At 36.6% G+C, this 25,829-nt stretch overlaps 2 protein-coding genes across 3 annotated transcripts; one reads left to right on the top strand and one right to left on the bottom strand.

Moving 5' to 3' along the window:
* The first annotated feature begins 15,941 nt into the window (after positions 1 to 15,941).
* On the top strand, positions 15,942 to 20,601 carry LOC140819616 (ABC transporter G family member 11-like). The gene is made up of 10 exons (XM_073179783.1): positions 15,942 to 16,644; positions 16,914 to 17,203; positions 17,529 to 17,700; positions 17,789 to 17,911; positions 18,676 to 18,804; positions 18,882 to 19,076; positions 19,198 to 19,284; positions 19,373 to 19,645; positions 19,735 to 19,842; positions 19,918 to 20,601. The coding sequence occupies exons 1-10, from the start codon at positions 16,246 to 16,248 to the stop codon at positions 20,266 to 20,268; spliced, it is 2,127 nt and encodes a 708-aa protein (XP_073035884.1). The 5' UTR covers positions 15,942 to 16,245; the 3' UTR covers positions 20,269 to 20,601.
* On the bottom strand, positions 19,532 to 24,589 carry LOC140819617 (uncharacterized). 2 transcript variants are annotated; one of them, XR_012115245.1, is made up of 11 exons: positions 24,266 to 24,587; positions 23,890 to 24,062; positions 23,187 to 23,345; positions 22,549 to 22,698; positions 22,289 to 22,432; positions 21,982 to 22,138; positions 21,375 to 21,547; positions 21,116 to 21,171; positions 20,902 to 21,004; positions 20,047 to 20,248; positions 19,532 to 19,836 (listed from the first exon to the last, which is right to left on the bottom strand). XR_012115245.1 is itself a non-coding variant. In XM_073179784.1 (10 exons), exons 1-10 carry the CDS (start codon positions 24,507 to 24,509, stop codon positions 20,684 to 20,686), a joined length of 1,449 nt encoding a protein of 482 aa, XP_073035885.1. In that variant the 5' UTR covers positions 24,510 to 24,589; the 3' UTR covers positions 20,077 to 20,683. The 2 variants fall into 2 exon arrangements, 1 of the variants encoding a protein (XP_073035885.1); XM_073179784.1 differs by lacking the exon at positions 19,532 to 19,836 and having other exon boundaries at positions 20,077 to 20,773; positions 24,266 to 24,589.
* Positions 24,590 to 25,829: the final 1,240 nt, after the last annotated feature.

Raw genomic sequence — 25,829 nt, 5'->3', positions numbered from 1 at the left:
TTTGGAGGACGAAAGTGAAGATGAGGACTATATCAACAAAACGATACTTTTATCTCCAGAGCTTGAGCTATTTGATCAATCAGTGAACGAGATGATGTTCCAATTGAGCAGTTTGTTGATGAACAAAGATCTGATGAGATCTCAACTAATGCCAACCAAACTGTTGTCAACTCAACTGAGCGGAACCCAACTGACGTCAACCCAATTGATCTAGTTCCACATAACAACAATTATGAACCATATTACAGAAGGAATAAAAATCATTCATCTAGATTGACAATAAGTACAAAATGTGTGTACAACTAAATAAAGATGGAACTGAAATAAGGAACAAAGCAAGACTAGTTGCCCAATGATTCAGGCAAGAAGAATGAATTGATGATGATGAAGTATATGCATCGGTAGCTAGACTGAAAGCCATCCAAATGTAGAGATGTCAATGGAGCAGGTTTGGCTAAACCCAAGACCCTCCCCATGAAAAAAAATTGACCCATTACCTGCCCCACCCTGATTAAATATTCTTCGGACCCGCCCCACCTCGAATACGAAATGAGGCCAGGTAGACCCGTGAGACCCGTGAGACCCGAATTTTTTAAAATAAAAAATGTATCTTTCTTCTCACATGACTGAATTATGAAACTGACAAACCTCTAAATACAACATTTTAGAAAATTAATTCATGTATTCGACCACACTTAATAATAACAAACAAAGTGTTTTCACGACATAAAGAATTACATTAAGAAAAGAGTTACTAGCTCTCCAAAAAAATCTTGACATCCCCAAAAATAAGTCATAACATAATTTAAACAGATCAATATAAAATCAGCGAGTATGCAATATTTCAGACACATTTTTCCGGATCATTTTCCTCTTCATCAAGAATGGTAGGACAAGTTGGTAAACTACTTGAAAATTAACTACAAAATTAAATAGAGAAGGTACATTGAAAAAATAAAACTGTAATTTCAAATTGTAAAAAAATGTAATTTAAAGAGAGAAGGTACAATAAAAAAAATTAAAATGAAAAGTACAACAAAATAAAACTGTGATTTATTTACCTTTCACATCACCCCAAAACCATCTTTGCGAGCAGATTCAAATGCAACAGTTGACATAGGAATAGCTAAGATCTTTATGGTTGAGTTAAGCTACTAAAAAAATGAAAATTAATAAAACTAAAACCCTAGAATATTTATATCCACATATATGGGGCGTGTATTATAAGACTCATGACCCGCCCCATATCCGGACGGGTCTAAAAAATTGGACCCAAGACCCGTCCCATGAACCATTTAGTACGCCCAAACCCACCCCATACACGCGGGTCCATTGCAGGTCTGGGTAAAACTCGGACCCATTGACATCCCTATCCAAATGTTTCTTGCCTATGCCTCTTACAAAAATTTCAAAATATATTAAATGAATTTTAAAAGTGCATTCTTGAATGGTAAACTGCAAGAAAGTTTATGTTGAACAACCACCAGATTTTATCAACCATTTTTCCTAATTATGTTTATCACTTAAGCAAAGTATTATATGGTTTAAAACAAGCTCCGTATGAAACAATTTCTAAATTTTTAATTGAACGTGACTTTGTCATAAGCATTGTTGATAAGTCTCTGTTTAAATTTACTAAAGAAGATAACGATCTATTAGTACAAATTTATGTTGATGATATTATTTTTGGTTAACTAACCCCAAACTATGTGAAAATTTTCTAAATTAATGCATGACAAATTTGAGATGAGTATGATGAGTAAACTGACATTATTTCTTGGTCTACAAGTGAAACAATTAGAGAATGACACTTTTATTAGTCAAACTAAGTACACAAAGGAACAAATCAAGAAATTTGGCATGGAAACATGTGTTGCGGTAGTAACTGCAATAAGCTCATCAGTTAAACTAGACAAAGATGATGGAAAAATATCATTTGATGTAACCATGTATCGAGACTTAATAGGGTCTTTATTATACCTAACTGTCAGTCGACCTAATATTCTTTTCTGTCTGTATGTGTTCTCGGTTTCAATTTGATCATAAGCAATCTCATTATTTAGCTTCCAAGAGAATTCTTAAATATCTTAAAGGAATGATGGATCATGACAGTTTTTAGGAGACAAGTTGATCTATTGGTTTAGCAAGAAGCACAATTGCATTGCAACATACACGAATGAAGTAGATTACTTAGCTGCTGGAAGCTGTTGTGCGCAACTGCTTTGGATTCAACAACAGTTGAGAGATTATGTGATCATTTCATATAGTCACCAATCTTTGTGACAATATAAGCACCACATCAATTATCTACAATCCAATTCCACATTCTAAGACTGAACACATTGATGTAAGATATTGCTTCATCAGAGATCATACATTGAGAAAAAAATATAAGGCTAGAATATATCTCAACTGTCAACAAGCAGCGAATATTTTCACAGAGCCACTATCAGAGACAAAAGTTTTCTTATTTTAGAAATATTTTAAAAATTATTGATTTTTCTTAATGATGAATTTAGGGGGATTATTTGATTGATAATAAGATCAACTGTATGATAAAAGGTCTACTGATAAGGCATAAGTTAGTTTACCTCGAGTGTTATGGAATTCCTCTAAATGCATCAACTTTCCACAAACTCAGTATGTTGAATGCACAGAGCATCATGGCTTTGAGGCCCAAGAATATTTCACTAGCAAGACTGATAGAGATTAAGAAAGATATTGGAGATAAGGTAGCTCAAGCTAAGAAATCAAAAGCTGTCATGTGCAAAATCAGTTTAGCTCCAAAGACAAAAGCCAAGAGGAAACTGATCACTCATGAGAGTGACTTTGAGACAACATCCCCATTACCAGTCAAGAAAGCTAGAACCACCAAGACTAAACGAGCCTCAACACTGAGCAAGGTAGCACCATTTTCTGTTGAGAAGAAGGAGAATAAGAAGACCAAAGTGAAGGAAACTGATGGGCTTTTGCCCAAAAATGATGCCAAGAGAGCTACTGCTAAGGCAACTGACGAGGAAATTTCTGCTAAGCTTGCAGAAAATTTGACCTTGTTGGGAGAGCTGCTCATTTGCAAACAGTTACTCCACCTACCACTCTACTGACAAAAAAGCCTAAAAGCAAGATTATCAGGGATCTTATTGGGTGTACCAAGTCTGAACTGAACTCAAGATTCTCCTCAAGCGAAACAGAGGGGATATGAAAAGGAAAGTTGGTTTCAACTGAGGATCCTAAATCACTCTCTACAATTCAAACTCAGATAGATCTGTTGATGGACGAAGTGAATGAGTACACAAACACCAAAATTGAATATAATGATCAATGGTATCAATTTAGGATTGTTACTCTTTCTTGAAAACTAAAAAAAAAGACCTTGAAGAAGTTCATTGCTCTTGAGAAGATGGTGATGAAGGTTGTGAAGCAGTATTAGTGGTTCATGTGTTGGAGAGGATGGAGTATTTCTTTGATCTAATATGAATTAATAAATTGACCCTGATTTGTGAAGAACTGAAGATGCATTATGATCCAACCTGTACAACTGCCCACGATGATATACATTCACTCAATTGGATATAGAGCTCACTACAAATGAAAGTCAACTTTTGGGAGATAGGCCTTGTTCATCCCATTTGACAACAAGAATAAGAAAATCTACCAAAGAATCAATTAAACTGAATCAAGAAAAACAAAAGAAATAAAATGATTCATCAGTTTCATTATGACACCCTTCTTCTATACTTGACATGATTAATGATACTTATACTCATAATCAAAATAGGGATTGACGGTATATTTTATTATGAAGTAATTCAAATAAGAGTATCAATTTGACATTTTATAAAAAATTGGAATGATGTCCCCACATTTTGTAACAAAACTCAAGCAACAACATCGATGCATATATAATCATATTTTCATATACAAACATACACCGTATCATTATACATATAATCATAAACTTCATTTCAAACCATGACATAAAATTTATCATAATACATATGTGGAAGCTATATAATAAGATGTACATGTTCTTGTCGAGGTAAGGCACGTCACAAGCATCTATTGACGAACCGACATCCTATGTATCTTCATTACCTGCTCCTGTAATACATGAGCTATGTGAGTTTATAAAACTCAATAAGTTGGCACTTATACGTATCAATATGCATAGAAAGAACATAAATATCAAGCCGTAATCAACAATGAATCTTTAAACCATGTCATACCACATCATATATTCATGTTCATTTTTGTACATGAGCCTCATTAGTTGACATGTACTACTATGCTTAATTTATTATATAGCTACTACTGTGTTGGACGTGAGGGAGCACCTTTGATAACCTTACGCCCCATGAACGTATATTGGCCAATAGATTTGGTGGTCTTAAAACCACTCATAATATAAACAAGCTCATATATCATACAAAAATCAGTCATTTTCTTTTCTTTCATGTTCATGTTCATGACATATCACCCCTCTTCAATATTCATGAATGTATTTCATATTTAATACATAACAATGGAATATGGTGCTATGTTTTCACCAATAAACATACTAACAATATACATATATCAATAATCAATGGGAAGCATTTGAAATACATAATATTACTCATGTATTACTTCAAGAACATGCCAAATTTTAGTCCAAGCGTACGAATATTGGGTTAAGACGTTTCTCGTTCCTATACTGTAAAATATATCAATAATTTAGTCACTATGTCTATACTATGTGTAAGTCACCCCTACATATATAACAATCAAAAGATATGGAAAAACTTACACCCCTAGGATGTTCTTGTGATGAAGAACTAAATTATAATTTCAAAATGATGGAAGAGGAAGAAGAAAGCATTTGGAAGAGGTTTCCTTGTGTTTCTATCAAGTTTTGCTGTGAAAATTGGAGAGGAATGTTGAAGAAGCCCTGAAAATTTTGAAACTTATCTTCTTATATATAAGGCAGCGCTCGGACGGTAAGATCTTACCGCTCGAGCGCGGAACATTCTGCCCAAGTACTGAATTTTCGGTGTAGGGGCACTCGGGGGGTAAGATCTAACCGCTCGGGCGTCAAACTTTCTGCCCTGCACACTGTTTCATCAAAGATCTGTCCAGAAACGTATTCTGCCCTGCACATTGTTTCATCAAAGATCTCTCCAGAAACGTCTCTTTCTTTCGTAATCTGAAAAATTAGTAAACATAAAAGTTGTAGCCCTATGTCTTTACTTGCATTTCCAACTAGTTTCATGTCATTTGGAGGCCTGAGTAAAATGTTATGCTCAATATACCAAAATGTGTCATTGTAAGAACGAAAGTACACACGACACACTTCGGGGTGTTTTTGACTTGTCTTCCACAATGATTTGGACAAAACCCAAAACATGAAAGTCTTAACTTTATATCTTAAATTTCTAATGGTTGTGGCATCACACAATTTGGATCAATATCCGAATCATTATGCTAAAACCAGTAAGAACTATCATATTTTTCATCTCATTTCATACATTTCCATATCAACTTTCATTACACTATTTTATCTACACATCTTACTATCACTATTAAGACATGTATTCATTCTCAATACACCATGGACAATATATAAATCATATTCGATCTCACTATCGATCCCTCAATCAACACGTTAAACATAATAAGTCAAATAACTACATAATAAATGACATAAACACATCATTAATCATTTGTATGAGTAACCAGGCATTACATTCATCTTCCAGTTTGGTTGAGAAAGTTGTTGGCTCAATTGAATGTTCAATCAGTTTAACCCCAGAAGTGCAATTGTCAACTGAACCGGTTGAGAAAATACCACTGATTGATGCCGATGAAATTGTAAAGACATTGATTGAAAGCATTGCAGAAATTGAAAAAATTGATGCAACTGTATGGAAACTGAGGAACCAACAATGGTAGAATAAGATCAAATAACTGAAGTTGTAATTCCGGAGACATATTTCATGTATGAATCTTTGAGGAACCAACTTTCTACAAACTCATCAGTAGTTGAAGAATCAATTGTAGTATTAAACCATATTGAATTTCAAGAAACTGCAACTGAAGTTGTTCAGACAGTTGAGCAAGTTGATATTGTTGAACCGATCAGTTAGTTGATTAACTTTCCTGATCCAAAAGCTCAAAGTATCGTTGAATCACTAGAATTGGAGCTTGGAGATGATCTTCTTATATATGATATTCTTTCGAGTCCTACTGGAGATATTCTTTCTAATCCGACTGGAATCAATGCTCTTCTTTCACTGGTCAAGACAAGCCAAAAACTGAGTACAATTGATGTTGAGAATCTCAAAGATACAGTTTCTAATGACCTCTCATGCCTATCAAGAGATGTCAACACATTGTTTATCAAACTAGAGTCCATGAGGAAAAACTGTTCTTCAGCATCTCAACTATTTAGTTCACACACAGCAATCTGCATAATTCGACAATATGTCAACTCAGATGACTTCAGTTGTACACATTTTGAAAAAAATATGTTGCTCCCCTTGGTGTTGGAAAAAAAAAGGGATGACAAGGTTATTGAGTTTAAGGCTCGAACTGCTTCAAAGAAGTCAGAGAAAAAGGAGTGAAGACAAATAACAAAAAATATAGTATTTTTTTTGTTTATTTTATCAGTTTTCATAGTTTTTAAGAAGCTATCAGTTTATCAAATATTTTCTTATCAGAACTTACAGATTTTGCATATAGACAAATGAACTTGATGCTTAATTTTGTCAAACAAAAAAAAAATTGTTGGAACATTTATGTTTTCTTATTGACAAAATTTTAAGGCAAAACTGATCTAAGCTAAACTGAACTAGACTAAAACTGAGTCATACGAATTGAACTGAACTGACTATGTCCAAAGCTAAAATAGTTTACCGGAACTAGACTAGTCAAGCAAAACTAACTCAGGCTTAGACTAATCAGAGCACCTTTTATCAAGTTCAGTTTAAGATATCATCATTCAGTTTTAAGGACACCAGTTTACACCAAATGACTAAACTGATTATTGAATAAGTTTTTTTGTACTCTGTTAAAATATCACTACATTTTGTAGTGATGTCTGTTACGCCTTAAACGCATACAAATCTCGAGGATGAGATTAATGTTTTTAATGCTGTAACATATCCCAAAGTTTTTGTTTTGATGATACCAAAACTTGGATTAAAAATGTACTAATGTTTTATATTGAGACATGCAGGAAATTAAGAACAAGGTTACGTTCGGAAGATCCGAAATTTGGTTCGGACGTTCCGAAATTGTGCCAATCAGAAGCAAAATAGAAGCTGTTCGGAAGCTGCGAGGAGCAAGTTCGGACGTTCCGAAGACTGGATCGGACGTTCCGAACATAAGCAATCAAATTACTTCAATCCGGAGACAAATTGATCTGACTGTTGATTGAGTAGATTTCGGACGCTACGATGGACATGATCGGAAGCTACGAAGTGTTGAAGATTTCAAATATCCGGAAACGCGGGAATGTTCGGACGGTACGAACTGGAGTTCGGACCTTCCGAAGTTGTTCATACACTGTCTAAAAGAACTGTTCAGAAGAAACGAAGTTTGATCGGTCCCTCCGAAGCATATGTTCGGACCCTACGAAGTCAAGAACGGAAGATCCGAAGTCATTCCAGAATTACGCAAATTGATTTCAATCACATCGGACGTTCCGAAGTATAAACAGAAGATCCGAACCTTGGCGTCCAAGACTAGTATAAATAGGCCTTTGAGGATGCATTCTCAATCATCCCACTCCATTCTCTCTTGTCTCTTACAAAGCTTTCTACTATCTCTTGTGTGCGTTGATTAAAAGAGTTGTAATATCAAAAGAGTTGTAGAAAAAGAGTGAAAGTAATACTCTCGAGTGGGTTGTAAAGTTCGTGGCTATCCTTGGAGCCCTCAAGGCCAAGTAGACGCATCGAGGCGTGGTTGTAAAAGCTAGCTTGGAGCTCCTGAAGCCAAGTCGTCATAGTGATACCTCGATCCTCATCGAGAAGGGGAGACGTAAACGATTCTTCGTCGAACTTCCATAAACATCTCTATCCCTCTTTACTTTACGCATTTACTTTACTACGCATTTATTTTACGCACTTACTTTACGCATTCATTTTTATTTGTGATTGTCCCTCAAGTCTTCCGTTTGCAATCTTTGCAAACTCGTTTTAAAAACGCTAAAGGGCCTTAAAGAACCTATTCACCCCCCCTTTAGGTTCTTCAAGTGGTATCAGAGCCTAGTTTTTCAAAATCTTTTAAAATGGCCAATCTAGCAAGCGAGTATGCCCAAGGACAATCCACAAATCGTCCCCCTCTTTTCAATGGTACCAATTACGGATATTGGAAGAATAGAATATCTCTATACATCCAATCCGTCAATTACGACCTTTGGAAAATAACGGTGAAAGGTCCCTATATCCCCATGAAAACGGTGGATGATAAGGAAATTCCTAAGGGAATGGATGACCTCACCAAGGACGATATGAAACTTATCTCTCAAAATGCTAAAGCTATGAATATTCTTCATTGTTCCCTAGATATGAATGAATACAACCGAATCTCGGCTTGCACCTCCGCCAAAGAGATTTGGGACAAATTGGAGATTTGCCACGAGGGAACCAATCAATTCAAAGAAACGAAGATAGATCTTCTCCAACTCAAGTACGAGACCTTTGAGATGGAACCCAAGGAGGATATCGACACCATGTTCCGGCGGCTCACCCAAATCATCAATGAGCTTGCCCAACTTGGTGAGAACTACCCAACTAAACAAGTGTGGAGGAGAGCCCTTCGAGCACTACCGACGGAATGAGATGCAAAGCGCACGGCTATCATTGAATCCAACAAGGGAGATGCGGCATCCTACGACCTTGATCAACTTCATGGGACCCTAAAGACCCATGAACTTGAAGTATCTACCCGGAAGGAGACAAAGAAAGATGACGACAAAGTAAAGGCGAAAGGGATTGTCTTAACCAGTCAACTTGAAGATAGCGACGATGAAGAAATGGCACTCCTCACTAGAAAGTTCAAAAGATTCATGCGGAGTTCCAACTTCAACATGGACAAAAAGATTGAGAAGGAAGTGACCTGCTACAACTGTCAACAAAAGGGTCACTATGCAAACGAGTGTCCCTCCAAGAAGAAGGCCGGCAATGACAAGAAGAAGGCCCTTCTAGCCACGTGGAGCGACAGCGACAACGAAAAGGAGTCTACCCTATGCTTCATGGCAAAGGAAGATCATCTGACCGACTCGGATGACGACGAGGTACCCTCTTACGATGAATTACTCTCCGCTTACACTAGTATGTACAATAAGGCTAAGTCACTTAGAAATGAGAATAAGCAACTTAAAACTGAACTAGAAGCTAGGATGCATGACAACACTAAGCTCAAGACAAACCTAAGAGACTTAGAGAAAGCCTTCAACAAGTTCAATGTGAGTAGCGGTAAACTAGAAAACCTCTTGAGCATGCAAAGGTGTAACTTCGACAAAGGAGGTCTAGGATATGAAAAGAAATCAGTCAACTTCGCTAGTCTTATCGCAAAGGCAAAACTAAGAACACCACCAACATGCACTTACTGTTGTAAGATAGGCCACATAAGACCTAAATGCAAGAAACTTAGACACCAACACAATAAGAATAGTTATTGGAAATGGATCCCCAAATCCCCAACTACTACTAACCTCAAAGGACCCAAAGAAACGGGTACCAACTATCAAATTGTATCTCAATCTTATAGGGACAAAGGGGAGACAAGTTATCGAGCACTTGGTATCTTGACAGTGGATGCTCTCGACACATGACGGGAGAAAAGAAGCTGCTACAATCCATTCGACCAAAAGAAAAGGGATCGGTGACCTTTGGAGACAACAACAAAGGGATCATAGAAGGCATCGGCTCAATAGGTATATCTAACTCTACTATTATTGATGATGTACTTCTTGTGAAAGAACTTAAACATAACCTCCTAAGCATTAGTCAATTGTGCGATAGGGGTTATGAAGTCAAATTCACACCACACGATTGCACTGTATCACTCACAACTGACAAATCCATTAGTTTCAAAGGTTATAGAAGTGAAAATGTTTACAAGGTCGATTTAAAGATTTCATCTTTTTCAAAAATAAAAAGCCTTGTAACATTAAATGTTGATGACAACATTCTTTGGCATAGACGACTTGGTCATGTTGGGATGAGAACCATAGAAAAACTTTTAAAACTTGACCTAGTTTCCGGAATGCCAAAGCTGAATTTAAAATTAGATTCTTTTTGTGATGCTTGTCAACTTGGTAAACACACAAAGGAATCTTTCAAAAATAAAAATTTTGTATCCACTTCTATGCCCCTTGAATTACTTCACCTAGATTTATGTGGTCCCTCGAGGACAACTAGTCTAGGAGGTAAATCCTATGCTTTTGTCATTGTGGATGATTTTTCACGTTTTACTTGGACATTGTTTTTAGCCCACAAAAGTGATGCCTTTGATCATTTCAAAATTTTTGTCAAAAAGGTTGAAAATGAGAAAAATATTTTGATCAAACAAATCCGTAGTGACCACGGAACGGAATTTCAAAATGAAAATTTTTCAATTTTTTGTCAAAGCAAAGGCATTGGTCACAACTTTTCTTGTCCTAGAACTCCTCAACAAAACGGTGTCGTTGAGAGGAAGAATATGACCCTAGTAGAGATTGCAAGGACCATGCTATGTGAGCATTCTCTACCAAAATATTTTTGGGCTGAAGCGATGAGTTCTGCTTGTTACATCATCAATCGCGTATCAATAAGGTCAATTCTCAAGAAAACTCCATACGAACTATGGAGAGGGAGAAAGCCTAACATTTCTTACTTCCGCGCTTTTGGATCAAAATGCTTCATCCACAACAATGGTAAGGACAACCTGGGTAAGTTCGATGCTAAATCGGACAAAGGTATCTTTCTTGGTTACTCTACTTCTAGCAAAGCATATAGAGTCTTTAATAAACGCACTTTACTAGTTGAAGAATCTATTCATGTCATATTTGATGAAACTAACCCTTGCTTGCCTAGACCTGTTGTTTCTGATGATGATGATATAGATATCCTTGGCGAAGAGTTGGAGTCCACAAGCCTAGATGATGTTCCTAAAGATCAAGAGGACGCACCTCTTCCGAAGGAGTGGACTACGCACAAGGATCATCCCATGGACCTCATCATTGGTAGCCCATCGAAGGGAGTATCTACTCGCTCCTCTAATATGTGCAATTATCTTGCTTTTCTTTCTCACATAGAGCCTAAGAACATAGAAGAAGCTTTACTTGATGATTCTTGGATTATTGCTATGCAAGATGAACTAAATGAATTTAGAAGGAATAAAGTTTGGAATCTTGTACCTAGACCCACTGATAGACCTGTCATAGGAACTAAATGGGTATTTAGGAACAAGTTAGATGAGCATGGTACAATCACTAAAAATAAAGCTAGGCTAGTAGCTAAAGGATATAGTCAAGAAGAGGGAATTGATTATGATGAGACTTATGCCCCTGTTGCTAGACTAGAATCCATTCGCATGCTACTTGCTTTTGCTTGCTCTAGAGACTTTAAATTGTTTCAAATGGATGTTAAAAGTGCTTTTCTTAATGGTGATTTGAAAGAAGAAGTGTATGTTGAGCAACCTGTTGGTTTTGAAGATGTGCACTTATCTGATTATGTGTATAAACTTGATAAGGCTTTGTATGGTTTGAAACAAGCTCCTAGAGCTTGGTATGAGAAATTGTCTACTTTCTTGCTGTCTAATGGTTTTTGTAGGGGTAAAGTTGATATTACCTTGTTTACCTTGACTAAAGATAATGATTTGCTGATAGTACAAATATATGTAGATGATATTATTTTTGGTGCTACTAATGAACACTTGTGTAGAGATTTTTCTAAGCTTATGCAGGATCACTTTGAGATGAGCATGATGGGCGAGCTCAACTACTTCCTTGGTCTCCAAATCAAGCAATGCAAGGATGGTTTCTTTGTCAACCAAGGGAAGTACATCAAGGAGATGCTCAAAAAGTTTGGGATGGAGTCTTCCAAAGCCTCATCCACACCTATGAGCACGACAGTCAGACTCGACAAAGATGAGGGAGGTAAACCTGTTGACCAAAAGTTATTTCGTAGCATGATTGGCTCCCTACTCTATGCGACTGCTAGTAGACCTGACATTATGTTTAGTGTTTGCTTGTGTGCACGATTTCAATCATGTCCAAAGGAATCACACTTATTCGCCTTAAAACGCATTTTCAAATATCTTTCAAATACTCCAAATCTCGGATTATGGTATTCTAAGAACTCATTTTTCGATTTAAAAGCTTACTGTGATGCCGACTTTGGAGGATATAAGGTGGATAGAAAGAGCACTAGTGGTACTTGTTTCTTTTTGGGAAATTGCTTGGTGTCATGGTTTTCTAAAAAGCAAAACTGTGTTGCACTTTCAACGACCGAGGCCGAGTATATGGCTGCCGGTAGTTGTTGTGCACAAATTCTTTGGATGAAGTATCAATTACTCGACTATGGTGTTACTTTTTCAAAAATTCCAATCTTTTGTGATAATACAAGCACCATATGTCTAACAAAGAATCCAGTTCAACATTCTCGTACAAAACATATTGACATTCGACATCATTTTATTCGTGATCACATTGAGCAAAATGATGTTGAACTTCACTATGTTGACACCAAGAATCAAATTGCTGATATTTTTACAAAACCACTAGATGAATCTACTTTTACTCGTTTGCGTGGTGAACTTGGCATGATTGAGTTGTAAACATTAGTCAAATACTCTCGTACATATTTGTTAAATTGAGGGGGAGTATTATTAATGTGAGCATTATAATGTCGGATAATACAAATTAATTGTATTTATCCATAATTATGGCTCAACATTCTTTTATGTGCTAAATATTTTAAATTTTAGGTGTTCCTCATCTTGGCTACTTCGGAATCACCGTTCCTTATTCGGATGCTTCGTTTCACTTCGGATCCACCGAACGTGTTCGAATCGTCCGAGGATGCGAATTCTTAGCTTATGTTTTTGTTATTTTTGTTTATTTTATCTTTATGCATCATTGTATAAAAGACTTGCATTTATTAGTGGATATTTTACCTGTTTATTTGTCTCTCTTTATGCTTATGTCTTTTTGATTATCGCAAAAAGGGGGAGAATTTATTTGGTTAAAATTGCTATTAATTCAACCTCTTAGACTTGTTATTTGATTAAGGGGGAGTTATTTAATAACCATTAGATTATGTTGATTATTGTTTCTCAATTTTTAACCAAGTTTTGTGATAATCAAAAAGGGGGAGATTGTTACGCCTTAAACGCATACAAATCTCGAGGATGAGATTAATGTTTTTAATACTGTAACATATCCCAAATTTTTTGTTTTGATGATACCAAACTTGGATTAAAAATGTACTAATGTTTTATATTGAGGCATGCAAGAAATTAAGAACAAGGTTACGTTCGGAAGATCCGAAATTTGGTTCGGACGTTCCGAAATTGTGCCAATCAGAAGCAAAATAGAAGCTGTTCGGAAGCTGCGAGGAGCAAGTTCGGACGTTCCGAAGACTGGATCGGACGTTCCGAACACAAGCAATCAAATCACTTCAATCCGGAGACAAATTGATCGACTGTTGATTGAGTAGATTTCGGACGCTACGATGGACATGATCGGAAGCTACGAAGTGTTGAAGATTTCAAATCTCCGGAAACGCGGGAATGTTCGGACGGTACGAACTGGAGTTCGGACCTTCCGAAGTTGTTCATACACTGTCTAAAAGAACTGTTCAGAAGAAACGAAGTTTGATCGGTCCCTCCGAAGCATATGTTCGGACCCTACGAAGTCAAGAACGGAAGATCCGAAGTCATTCCAGAATTACGCAAATTGATTTCAATCACATCGGACGTTCCGAAGTATAAACAGAAGATCCGAACCTTGGCGTCCAAGACTAGTATAAATAGGCCTTTGAGGATGCATTCTCAATCATCCCACTCCATTCTCTCTTGTCTCTTACAAAGCTTTCTACTATCTCTTGTGTGCGTTGATTAAAAGAGTTGTAATATCAAAAGAGTTGTAGAAAAAGAGTGAAAGTAATACTCTCGAGTGGGTTGTAAAGTTCGTGGCTATCCTTGGAGCCCTCAAGGCCAAGTAGACGCATCGAGGCGTGGTTGTAAAAGCTAGCTTGGAGCTCCTGAAGCCAAGTCGTCATAGTGATACCTCGATCCTCATCGAGAAGGGGAGACGTAGACGATTCTTCGTCGAACTTCCATAAACATCTCTATCCCTCTTTACTTTACGCATTTACTTTACTACGCATTTATTTTACGCACTTACTTTACGCATTCATTTTTATTTGTGATTGTCCCTCAAGTCTTCCGCTTGCAATTTTTGCAAACTCGTTTTAAAAACGCTAAAGGGCTTTAAAGAACCTATTCACCCCCCTTTAGGTTCTACAATGTCAGAGAATGACATCGACAAAAGACGGAGCCCACAAACACTTTTACTTAGAAATGATCTTTTTTGAAACACGAGACTGCTGGACTCGAAGTTTACAAATAAAGAAAGATTTTAGTTTGATAAAATTGTCGACATTTTCACAAATTTAAGCTTTCAAGTATTTAAACTAAACTTAGTAAGTCGAGCACACTTTACAAAGAATTATACCCGATCATTGAATATCATTAATTGCTAGGATAATTCATTGTATTCGATAACAGTTCGCATATTATTTCCTCGTTCAGTTGAGTAGACTAGGAGTGTCAGTTTTGATAGTGTTAAGTTCAATCTAAATTGAGTTTTTACAAATTATCTGTAAAGATCAAAACCTTCTAGTGAGAGTCTTCCCAAAAGGAGAAGGGGTCACGTAGGAGCTTGAGTACTCCGAACATCCAAAAACAAAATTGTGTAGATTTTACTTTCAGTTTACCATTCAATTTACATATCGAAGCCAATTGACTTCTTTCCGCACATATTTTGTTAGTCAACTAACATTAACAATCGAATATCAAGTTCGGTTTTTAACCAGACTGAATTATCAATAAACAAAGAAATTTTAGTAAGTGTTTATTTAACTTTCCTTCTAAACACTTCAATCGATCATATCAGTCTTTTACCGATTTTTATCCGAAAAAATATGTCATTAATATCAGTATTTATTATACATGTTTGAGTACTCAAAAATCATATATTAGCACCAGATATAAAACAGTTGATATTCAAATATCATATATTAGTACCATATTTTTAATGTTTTATATCGATTTTCATACGAGAAAAAACATGTGTGCTCAGTGAATGCAAACACATTTTTTTGTGGATCCGGAAGTGCAAACACATAATTTTTGTAGCAGAGACTGAATGCAAATCTAAGTTTGGATGTGGTGATTTAAATTAAATTTACCCTTGTGGATAATCCTAAATATACAACAAATGGACGGTGTATTTTTTAAAATACCTAAAATAACAAATTTTGATCTCATGATAAATTTTTTAAAATACCAACAATGTCTTCTTAAAATTATAAAAAAAATTCATTTAATAAAAAAATATTATAAAAATCTATTTTAGTAAATTTATACATTCTCTTATCACTTTCATGTCCACTTTTCAAAATATTTTAAAACTATTAAAATATTTTCTTAAAAAGGTAATTCTGTTTAAATGTAATATGTAACCTAACAGGAGCCTTCGGCCCGCATGCTATACAGATAAGTGTCTAATAAAGACTTTGGCACATGCGTACGTACGCAACGCAGGCTGGGGCAATGGGGCATGCAATGCAATTTATGTGCTAACCAACTAAAAAGGCTAAATTCAAACGGGCCGATGCGTATTCAATGTGCTCACCAACACCCACCAGCAACCATTAATGCGTAGCACATAACCATGGAGAAAAGGATAGAATAATTCAACGGTGTTGGGGTCTCCTCTTCTTGCCTAGCAGCTAGACTCGTTATACGTGCTATTACACATGGTGGGTTTTTGGTGTAATGAGCAGAAGTTAGCTGTCTGCGGTGTTGCAGTTGCGTTTTCTTGACAGGCTCCTTTTGCGTGGGAATGAGATTTGGTGTTATCGATCCATGTTCATGATCGAACTCCTGTGCCCCCAGTCAAATTCACGAGTTTTGCGTCTTTGTTTGATAATATAATAAATATATATACTTCACTGATTGCTGGAGCTTGGGATATATAGAAGAGAGGAAGGAAAAATGGCGGCGACACGGAGCGCGGATGCGGACGATGTTATGATGGAGATAGAGTCGAGTAGGCCGCAGGGTAAGGGAATGATAGTGGGGGGATTGAGCCCTTTGAGTGAGAGCCTGTGGAAGGAGAAAGCGAATACGGAGTTCGTGGGCGATGTCTCAGCGAGGCTTACATGGAAGGATTTGACTGTTGTGGTGACTCTGAGTAACGGGGGCACGCAGAATGTTCTTGAGAAGCTTTCGGGTTATGCGGAGCCGGGGACGTTTACGGCGCTGATGGGGCCGTCTGGATCCGGGAAGTCTACGCTTCTTGATGCGCTCTCCGGAAGGCTTGCTGCTAACGCGTTCATGTCCGGGACCGTTATGCTCAATGGCCGTAAAGCCAAGTTGTCATTCGGGACTGCTGTAAGTAATTCTGACACCCATTTTCGTTCTTGCTTTAGAATTTAAGCTAGTTTGTGTAGTACAGTTAGACAACTCGAAATAGAGTTCAAAGGCCCAGAAGATTACGTTGATCTGTAGTTGATTTCTCTGCTCCAAGTTTAAAGATTCTACTACAGTCAAGAATGGAGATTTTTACTGTTTGTTTATAAAAATTACATATAAAAAACAGAAATGTTTTTGTTTCCGAAAAAAGATAGTTACCAGAATAAGCTCCTCTGCTGCAAATGCAGGCATATGTTACTCAAGACGACAACTTGATCGGCACTTTGACAGTTCGAGAAACGATCTCCTATTCGGCTCGATTGCGTCTCCCGGATCGAATGCCTTGGTCGGACAAACGGGCGCTTGTGGAGAGCACCATAGTCGAGATGGGGCTTCAGGATTGCGCGGACACTGTTATTGGAAACTGGCACTTGCGAGGCGTGAGTGGCGGAGAGAGGAGAAGGGTCAGCATCGCAATCGAGATCCTGATGAGGCCAAGATTGCTTTTCCTCGACGAACCAACCAGTGGACTAGACAGGTGATCAAAAAAGTTCCGAAATTCCCTCGCTCAAAAACTCGAACCAACTTTTGTATCATGGTCTGTTTTAATAATTATATATATTAATAAAAAGTTAAATTTTAATTCAAATTATACGTAGCTCAACGGATATAATCATTGTTTCATGATATTTATGTTATATGTTCAATTCTTACTGAGATCATTTTTTTATTATTTTATTTTTAAATTCATGTATCAAAATTATAATGTAGTCCCTCGTTATTTTTTGTAATTATATTTTGCACGTGTCGGTGCATTAGTTTGTGTGATGAATCTCATTAAATCTTCTTCTTACTCGCGACAGTGCATCGGCATTCTTTGTGACACAAACGTTGCGAGCTTTGTCCAGAGACGGGCGCACTGTTATTGCCTCCATACACCAGCCGAGCAGCGAGGTTTTTGAGCTGTTTGATCGATTGTACCTGCTCTCTGGTGGGAAAACAGTCTACTTCGGCCAAGCTTCAGAAGCTTACGAGGCAAGAAATCTCATCATTAAACTGTACATTTTCTTGTAGGACATACATATAGGATGGAAATATCATGTTTTGGATGTTGAATTTGCAGTTTTTTGCACAAGCTGGCTTCCCATGTCCGGCTCTCCGAAACCCATCAGACCATTTTCTCCGCTGCATCAATTCCGACTTCGATAAAGTTAAAGCAACTCTCAAAGGATCCATGAAATTGCGGGTATACCATTCTTGACTCTCGTCTTCTGCATCAATGGATTAGATATCATCCTCCCATTTTCTCTTGTTTTATTCAAATTTTATAGTTGTTTGAGTTAAAAAATAGCTATATTATTATTATCTTTCTATTTATCATTACGTTCAATGGTAGAACATTATATTTCTATTTATCATCACATCCAACATATATTTTGCGCAGGCATATATTTTGCGCAGGCATGGTCGGAGTTGAGGATTTTGGGTCCATTATTCGAATTGGAATTTGAAAATTTTTATTGTGGGATTTTTTTATATATAGAGTTTCCTACGAACTTGTGTGATTGGCGAGTTATTACATGCACAAATACGTTATCTTTGAATTTTTAGAGAGCCCTCGTTCAAGATAAAAATGACCTGCATCCAATGAAAATTCACGATACATAATTGATTTTGCGAATTACACTAGTTCAAGGTAAAAAAAAATGACCCAAAAAAAGAGTCCATTTGCTAGCTAGGATGGAAGAAATGGATTTTGAAAGAGAGATTTTGATTTGAGTGATGACTCGTAAAATGAATTTTAAATACCTTCAATTCTTTACAATTACTACTAAATTGAAAGGAGATGAATTTGAATTTATCTGATTCTTGATATTCGAGAAACTTTGTTGTTGATGTATGATACTTGGGACATACGTCTCTCGCATATGCAAGCAACTCGTGTTAGTTCCATTTGCAGTTGTCATTTAATCTTTTTTTGACTCTTCTCTCCCATGTTTATCCGATCAGTTTGTGTCGGACGACGATCCTCTGGAAAGAGTGACAACGAACGAAGCAATCCGAGTACTTCTAGACTCATATCGTACCTCGACCTACTGTTACTCGGCAAAAGAAAAGATCGAGGGGATGTCCAAAGTTGTGAGTGTCATTTTCCCACTTCGAGTTTAACTTGATCCATTCATCATATGACTTGCTATGATGTTCGTTGATTACAGACTGGAACCGTGTTGGATTCTGGAGGGAGCCAGGCCAGTTTTTTCATGCAGGCTTACACCTTAACCAAACGCTCTTTCGTGAATATGTCGAGGGATTTCGGCTATTACTGGCTGAGGCTTGTCATCTACATCGTTGTCACGATTTGCATTGGAACCATTTACTTGAATGTGGGAACTGGATACAATTCGATCCTGGTAACGTTTATTGCCGATGCATTTTGAATCGTCTAAAAATATATACCTCGTCTGAGTTAAAGCTAGTCCAAGTCCTGATGATATTAAAAACCTTGGGAGTATTTACCTGTTGAATTTACAGGCTAGAGGTGCATGTGCATCATTTGTCTTCGGGTTCGTGACCTTCATGTCCATTGGTGGGTTTCCTTCGTTTGTGGAAGACATGAAGGTACATCACATCGATTGGTGAATTCATTCCTGCGAGTAGAAAAAGAAGAGGATGAAATTAAATAACTTGTTCTGTCTTGTTACCTCAGGTTTTCCAAAGGGAAAGGCTTAATGGGCACTACGGCGTGAGTGTTTTCGTGATCAGCAATACTTTATCTGCTGCGCCATTTCTCATACTGATCACCTTTATTTCCGGCACTGTGTGCTACTTCATGGTCCGCCTCCACCCCGGATTTTCACATTATCTATTCTTCGTCTTGTGCCTTTACGCGAGTGTCACCGTTGTTGAGAGCCTCATGATGGCCATAGCCAGTGTTGTTCCTAATTTCCTCATGGGAATTATCATAGGTGCAGGAATCCAGGTTGTGATAGCTTACAGATCAATTAAACTTGAGATAAAGCAGAAAATAGACTCAACTGACTGGTTATATGTTCTGCGTTGTGTATGTAGGGAATATTCATGCTCGTCTCCGGTTACTTTCGACTCCCGAATGATATCCCGAAGCCCTTCTGGCGTTACCCGATGTCTTACATAAGTTTCCACTTCTGGGCTCTGCAGGTAAAAAAACACCATAAATGTAACGTCTCTCTTTTTAAGTTTAGGGTAATCTGACACACCTGAAAATACTAACAGGGGCAATATCAAAATGATCTGAAAGGCCTGATTTTCGATAATCAGACACCCGACCTTCCGAAGATTCCAGGAGAATATATTCTAGAAAACGTGTTCCAAATTGATGTGAACCGATCGAAATGGGCTAACCTGAGTGTTCTCTTCAGCATGATCATTATCTACCGCATCATCTTCTTCATTATGATCAAATTCAGCGAGGATGTAACCCCATGGATCCGTGCGTGCATTGCGCGACGTAGAATACAAAAGAAAAATGCAAACCAGAATAAGACTGTCACTCCCTTTGGCCTCACTCAGTCACCTTCTCTGAGGAGCTACGCCCAAAATCGTCCTGGCATTGGCAAGAAGTAGAATATATATAAAGCTTGTGAGAGACGACCATGCCATCCAAAAGGAAACTCCCACTGTCTATTTCATGCAGTTTCTTAATACATATCGCATAACATGGAAATTTTTATTTTATATGCTGAGCATGTTATGATTTCTTGAGTTGAAATTTGTGTAAGAGAGATTACTGTGTAAACCAAGATGAGTTGCTCGAGCAATCAAAGTTCTTTCAGTTGACTACACAAAAAGTAGAAGTATATTTTCATTTTGGGTTGAGATTCCATTTGCATGATTAAACCGCTGTAACTACTTATTTGTTTGTATCACTCAAAATGTATTATATTTAACATCTTATTATATGATTAACCGCATTACTTTATATTCTTATATAATGAGTAATACGACAATCCAAGTTAGACGTGCAAAAAATATAGCTTAATTACAAGATGTTCATTTTTTTAGGAATCTGAATGCCAGCTCGCTTCAGAAGAACATTTGACACATTCTTAGCCATTATCACAACTTCTTCCTGTCGAGTAAAAAATAATTTGCATATATTAAACCAATCGATATTCATATTATCTCTCTGTCACTAATTCAATGGATGAGCAAGAAAATGTTCCAAAATCTAATCTTTCGAGGGTATATGTATGATACCTCGTTTAAGGTTGTGATCTTCTTATCCACCATTATCCAGCGACCGTTGCACATGACAGAGGTGATGTTTTCCGTTCTCATGCAGTAAACAAGGCAGGAAATGCTGTGCATAACAAGAAGAAATGTTACCTTTGAAGATATGTCATATTTGCAATTATAAATCGTAAGAAGGAACCTCTTATTGTAAAACGCCTTCACAGAAACTGAGTCATACCAATCATGAACAGGCATCATCGACCAGTTTGACGGATTGACGACAATCATGTCCGCCTGCAGATTCAAATATCAGGCTTAAAACTTAAAAAGAAAACGATACAAAATATGAAATTGTAAGAAGATATATGCATTGAAAGTGGAGTATTAAGCTAAAATATACAAAGATAAAATCTTGAATCGATCATGGAGGCTTGACACTAGTTAACACTTGGACCTAAGAAACATATTTAGTTAACCTTTGACAGAAATTAGTGTACCTTTTTTCCAACCTCGAGTGATCCTATTTCATTGTCCCAGAGTACAGATTTTGCACCATTTATTGTTGCCATTTCAAGAATGGTTTCAGCAGGAAGAACAGTAGCATTTGTGGTTCCTTCGGTAAAAACTTCCCGTCCTTTGTTGATTAGAGAAGCAAGGTACATCTCATCAACTACATAGAACATTAAAATTACTCAAAGCAATGTGCTATAAGATTAAAAGTGACATTTAAAAGATTTTTTTCCAATATTTTGGATGAAAAAATCCCTATCGATGTCCTAACCATTAATTACTAATGAAGACAAGTGCTAAACCTTGAAAATTCAGATCGCTATGTTGGTAAATTCAAACAAAAATTTGTTGAAAAGAACTTAATTTTCGTAAAATTTAGTCAGCTGCTTTCGTATCAAATGAAGTTTTGTATGTGATATTTATTGAGTTTTAAATATGTTCCACCATGACAAGAACTGCACGAGAAGTACTGAAACCAATATGTTTGTCACAAGAAGAATGGAATATAAATCTTTGCAAAATTAAACACCAGATAAACAAACTCAACAAACAAGTAGCAATACTGAAACCAATATATTTGAGAATTCTTGTTACCGATGCTCATCCTATTATTGGAAGGTGCACCATCTGTTCCCAAAGAGACACAGACACCTGCGGCTAGCATTTCTTTAATTGGTGCAAATCCAAGCATACGCATAGCAGCAGCAGGACAATGAGACACTTTAACACCAGCTTTTGAAAGTAAATCAACCTGAAAAAAAGCATATAAAATCGAACAAATTTGAAGATTTCAAGTTTTATGGTAAACAAGGACTTTAAAATTACAGGGAGAATATTTGGCTCGATAATTATTTCAAAATACGAGCTCAGCTGGTAGATCAAGAGACAAGCACGAGATTACCTCATTATCATTGACCCAAACAGAATGAGCAGCCAGCAGATTGTTTTGTAGTAGCTTGATTTTCTCAAGATATGTTACAGTCCCATGTTCAACTCCTTGGACTGTCACCACAAGTTTGTTTTCATATGGTATCTCCGCAACATGCTAGAAAATGAAAAGATACATAAGAATATTTTAACACGATAAAACATCGAGTGAATGACATAAAATGCCATTCAACTTAATTTGAACCTCAAAACTTAATAAGCTCAAGATCTGACCATATGGATTCCAGTTTTGAGTTCATTAGCGGCATCTCTTGTTCCAGTAAGTAGGCAATCTGTTGAATTCATAATTTGCCTGATCCCAAACCATATTCTGATGCGTCCTTCAGCAGTATTATGGTGCTTTTTATGCAGATCCATTTGAGACTGCCCTCACAAATAATTAATTGTTACAGTAAGCTCACTGACATAAAGGCAGCCTCAATGGAATAAACAACAGGATTAGATAAACAAATCTGTGTCTTAAAAACTAAATAAGAAAGTGAAGATATACATGTCATTAGATTAAAAAGCTAAGAATTTGAGTTAATGAAACACAAAACTTCAAGAACCCAAATCTTACAAAGATACCCTCAGAGATTGAATATTGAGAGATTAGCTAGAGGTGAGACCAAATTTCACAGGTTAACATGGGCTTTGAAGATATGACAGCTGATATTTTCTTATTCATGGAATGTTATTTACATATCTGCCTTTTCACTGAATACAAAGATAATCACATTAAACTTTCAAGGACGATATTCATTAAATCACTTTCAACAATGTACAAGACTAATTGTCATAGGATTAAAAAATATTTTTAAGAGACATATTGAGCTGTAATTTAATTACCGATAATTGGAAACGAAAAGAACCTGAATACACTCCTCAGCAGTCCTTTCGGTCCAAGATGCAGGAAGTCCTTCACCAGCATCCATAACCGATTGTGCCAGACATGCACGCAAGCCTAGCAATTCAACGGCCCTTGCCATTCCAGATACATGCTGCCCTCCAGCTTCAGCAAAGCATGTAACCTATCACACGCATTACCAGCAGCATATCTGATATCTTTCCATATATAACTGGACAAAGCAATACCAGGTACCCACTAAAAGGTGATTCTTTTCTACTCAGGTATTAGCACTCATACTGATCAAGATTCTTTATATGAGAACAAAATTGGCATTATAGATTAGTACTACAAAAGCAACCTGCACTTGGTAAGCTGCAATTCTCTGCAAATTATTTAAGTATAAAAAACAATGTTGGCTCTCTTCATACAACCTCAAATTTTTTGGGAAAAAAATTTTCTAACATAGCCTCAGTGACAATGTCACAAGTTAAAAACTGTACACAATATCATACACATTTCATTAACTCGATCTTAGCTAATAATTTGTGGGCCTTTTTTCCCTACAACCAATGTAAACTCATACATGTTAAATACAATTTCTGGACAGATATCACTCGATCTTCGACTTACACGTAAAACCTGTATATTATATGAACTCGAGCTTTAGAAAAATTTGTTTCTAATACAATCAGATAATACGATAACACCACGCAAATAACACTTACACCTGAGTGAATGAGCTCAATCCCGCAGAGTAGAGTAGATATGTAAGAGTCATCCTCAGTCATCACGGCTTCATACGGCCAGATGCGTTGGTGAAGCCACGTCAGCAAGTCGACGTCATCAGCAATCCCTCTGGCCAACTGTTGTGAGGTGTGAACGTGGGTGTTAATGAACCCTATGAAAAACAACAACACAAGCAAAACCAATCCCAGTTAACCAGAGTCCCAGAAAGCCCACTAAACAACGAAATTCAATGCATATCCATATATCAAGGACCAAATAAACAAAGACAATATCACGAGCACAGTTTCCACAAAAAACAATTGACAAAACAGCACCACCACCAATGAAGACAATAAATTCAAGATTATCGCATGCCTGGGAGGAGAAAATGCCCATGGAGGTTGAGCATCTGAGGTGAAAGAGGCGAGAACTGAGAAAGTACATCGTGAGAGTGGCCGATTGCTATAATGGTGTCGCCTTGGATAGCGACTCCGCCGTTGCTAAAAACACGAAAATCTGAGTCCATGGTTACGATCAAAGCATCGTGGATTACGAGGAGCGAGTTGCTTTCCGCTATAAACGAGCTTTTTCCTCCTCCTCCTCCTTCTCCTTCATCCATCGCCGGTTGAGTGAGCTACTACTGTGTCAAGACTCGGGAGTGTCAATTGTTGAGTTTGACTTGGACATGAAAAGGCAGTTTTGGCTAATAGCATTTTCAAGCCCTCGTAAAAATATAAAAATAGCATTTTAAGCCCTCACAAAATATAGAAATTGACAAATTCCCTGTAAAAAATTGATTGGCTTTTATATATATATATATATATATATATATATATATATCAATTTTTTTAAAAAAAAAACTTGTATATCAAGTTTTTATAGTCAAGAAAGTTAAATTTTATAAATCATAAGTCATTTGCAATGGATGGTTTTTTGTTTTCTAAAATTTTGAGAGGGATACTGATGCAATTTGTCCCCGATTTATTTATAATTTAGTCACATTTTGCCCCATCGATTGTGGTGTATTTTTATTCGAAGTCGGATCAATGAGGTGGTACTCGCTTATTTGATATGCTTCATCATATCCAATAAGTTAATGTCATCTCATTGATGGACAAAGAGGTCTGGACGGTTGGTGAGCAGCATAGTAAAATTATATATAATAATAATAATAATAATAATAATAATAATAATAATAATAATAATAATAATAATAATAATTGAGTTGATAAATTAAAATAATTATTTATGTCAAATAATTTTTGAAGGAGTGTTAAAAATATATATTTTGGAATATCATATTTAATACGATATAAAATATATATAGAGACTGAAATAATACACGAGATCAATTAAATGCAAAATCGAGATGATTGAGCTCAAGTTACTACTTTAATAAACAAATATACAATACATATATGCATACACTCACTAGCCAAAAAGGGAAGAAGAAAGAAGCAACCTATTCCCATAAACCCATCTCTTTTCCCAATCCTCCTCAAAGCCACTGTAGCAGCTGCCGTAGAATCGACATAACTACTTTGTCCGAGATCAAAACTTAAAAATTCTTAAATGGTCGTGTTCATAACATCCTAAGATTCGATTCAAACCATAAATCGATAATTTTGATCAAGTATTCAGCAGGATCGAAGCAGCTGATTTCAACTCATTTCTACACAGTTCTTGTCCGATTCGGTGAGCTTTTGCTTCTGACTTTCGGGTTTATGTGTATTGTGCGCTAATAATCTGACTTCTGGTTCAAATAGAACTTGTAGAACTATTTGTTAACTTTCTATAGCTGCTGGAAAAATGGAATTTCAAAAAAAAACTGATTCGATATGATTTTTCTACCAAATTGCGTCAAAATCGAATTTTGTGTTTGAGCTGTGTAGAATTGCTACTGTAATTTGAGGTTTTGACCTTTTTGTAGTTGGATTCT

The sequence above is a fragment of the Primulina eburnea genome, chromosome 18 (assembly GCF_022965805.1).
Source record: "Primulina eburnea isolate SZY01 chromosome 18, ASM2296580v1, whole genome shotgun sequence".
In the NCBI taxonomy this organism is placed as follows: domain Eukaryota; kingdom Viridiplantae; phylum Streptophyta; class Magnoliopsida; order Lamiales; family Gesneriaceae; genus Primulina; species Primulina eburnea.
This window is presented reverse-complemented; position numbering and strand designations above follow the sequence as displayed.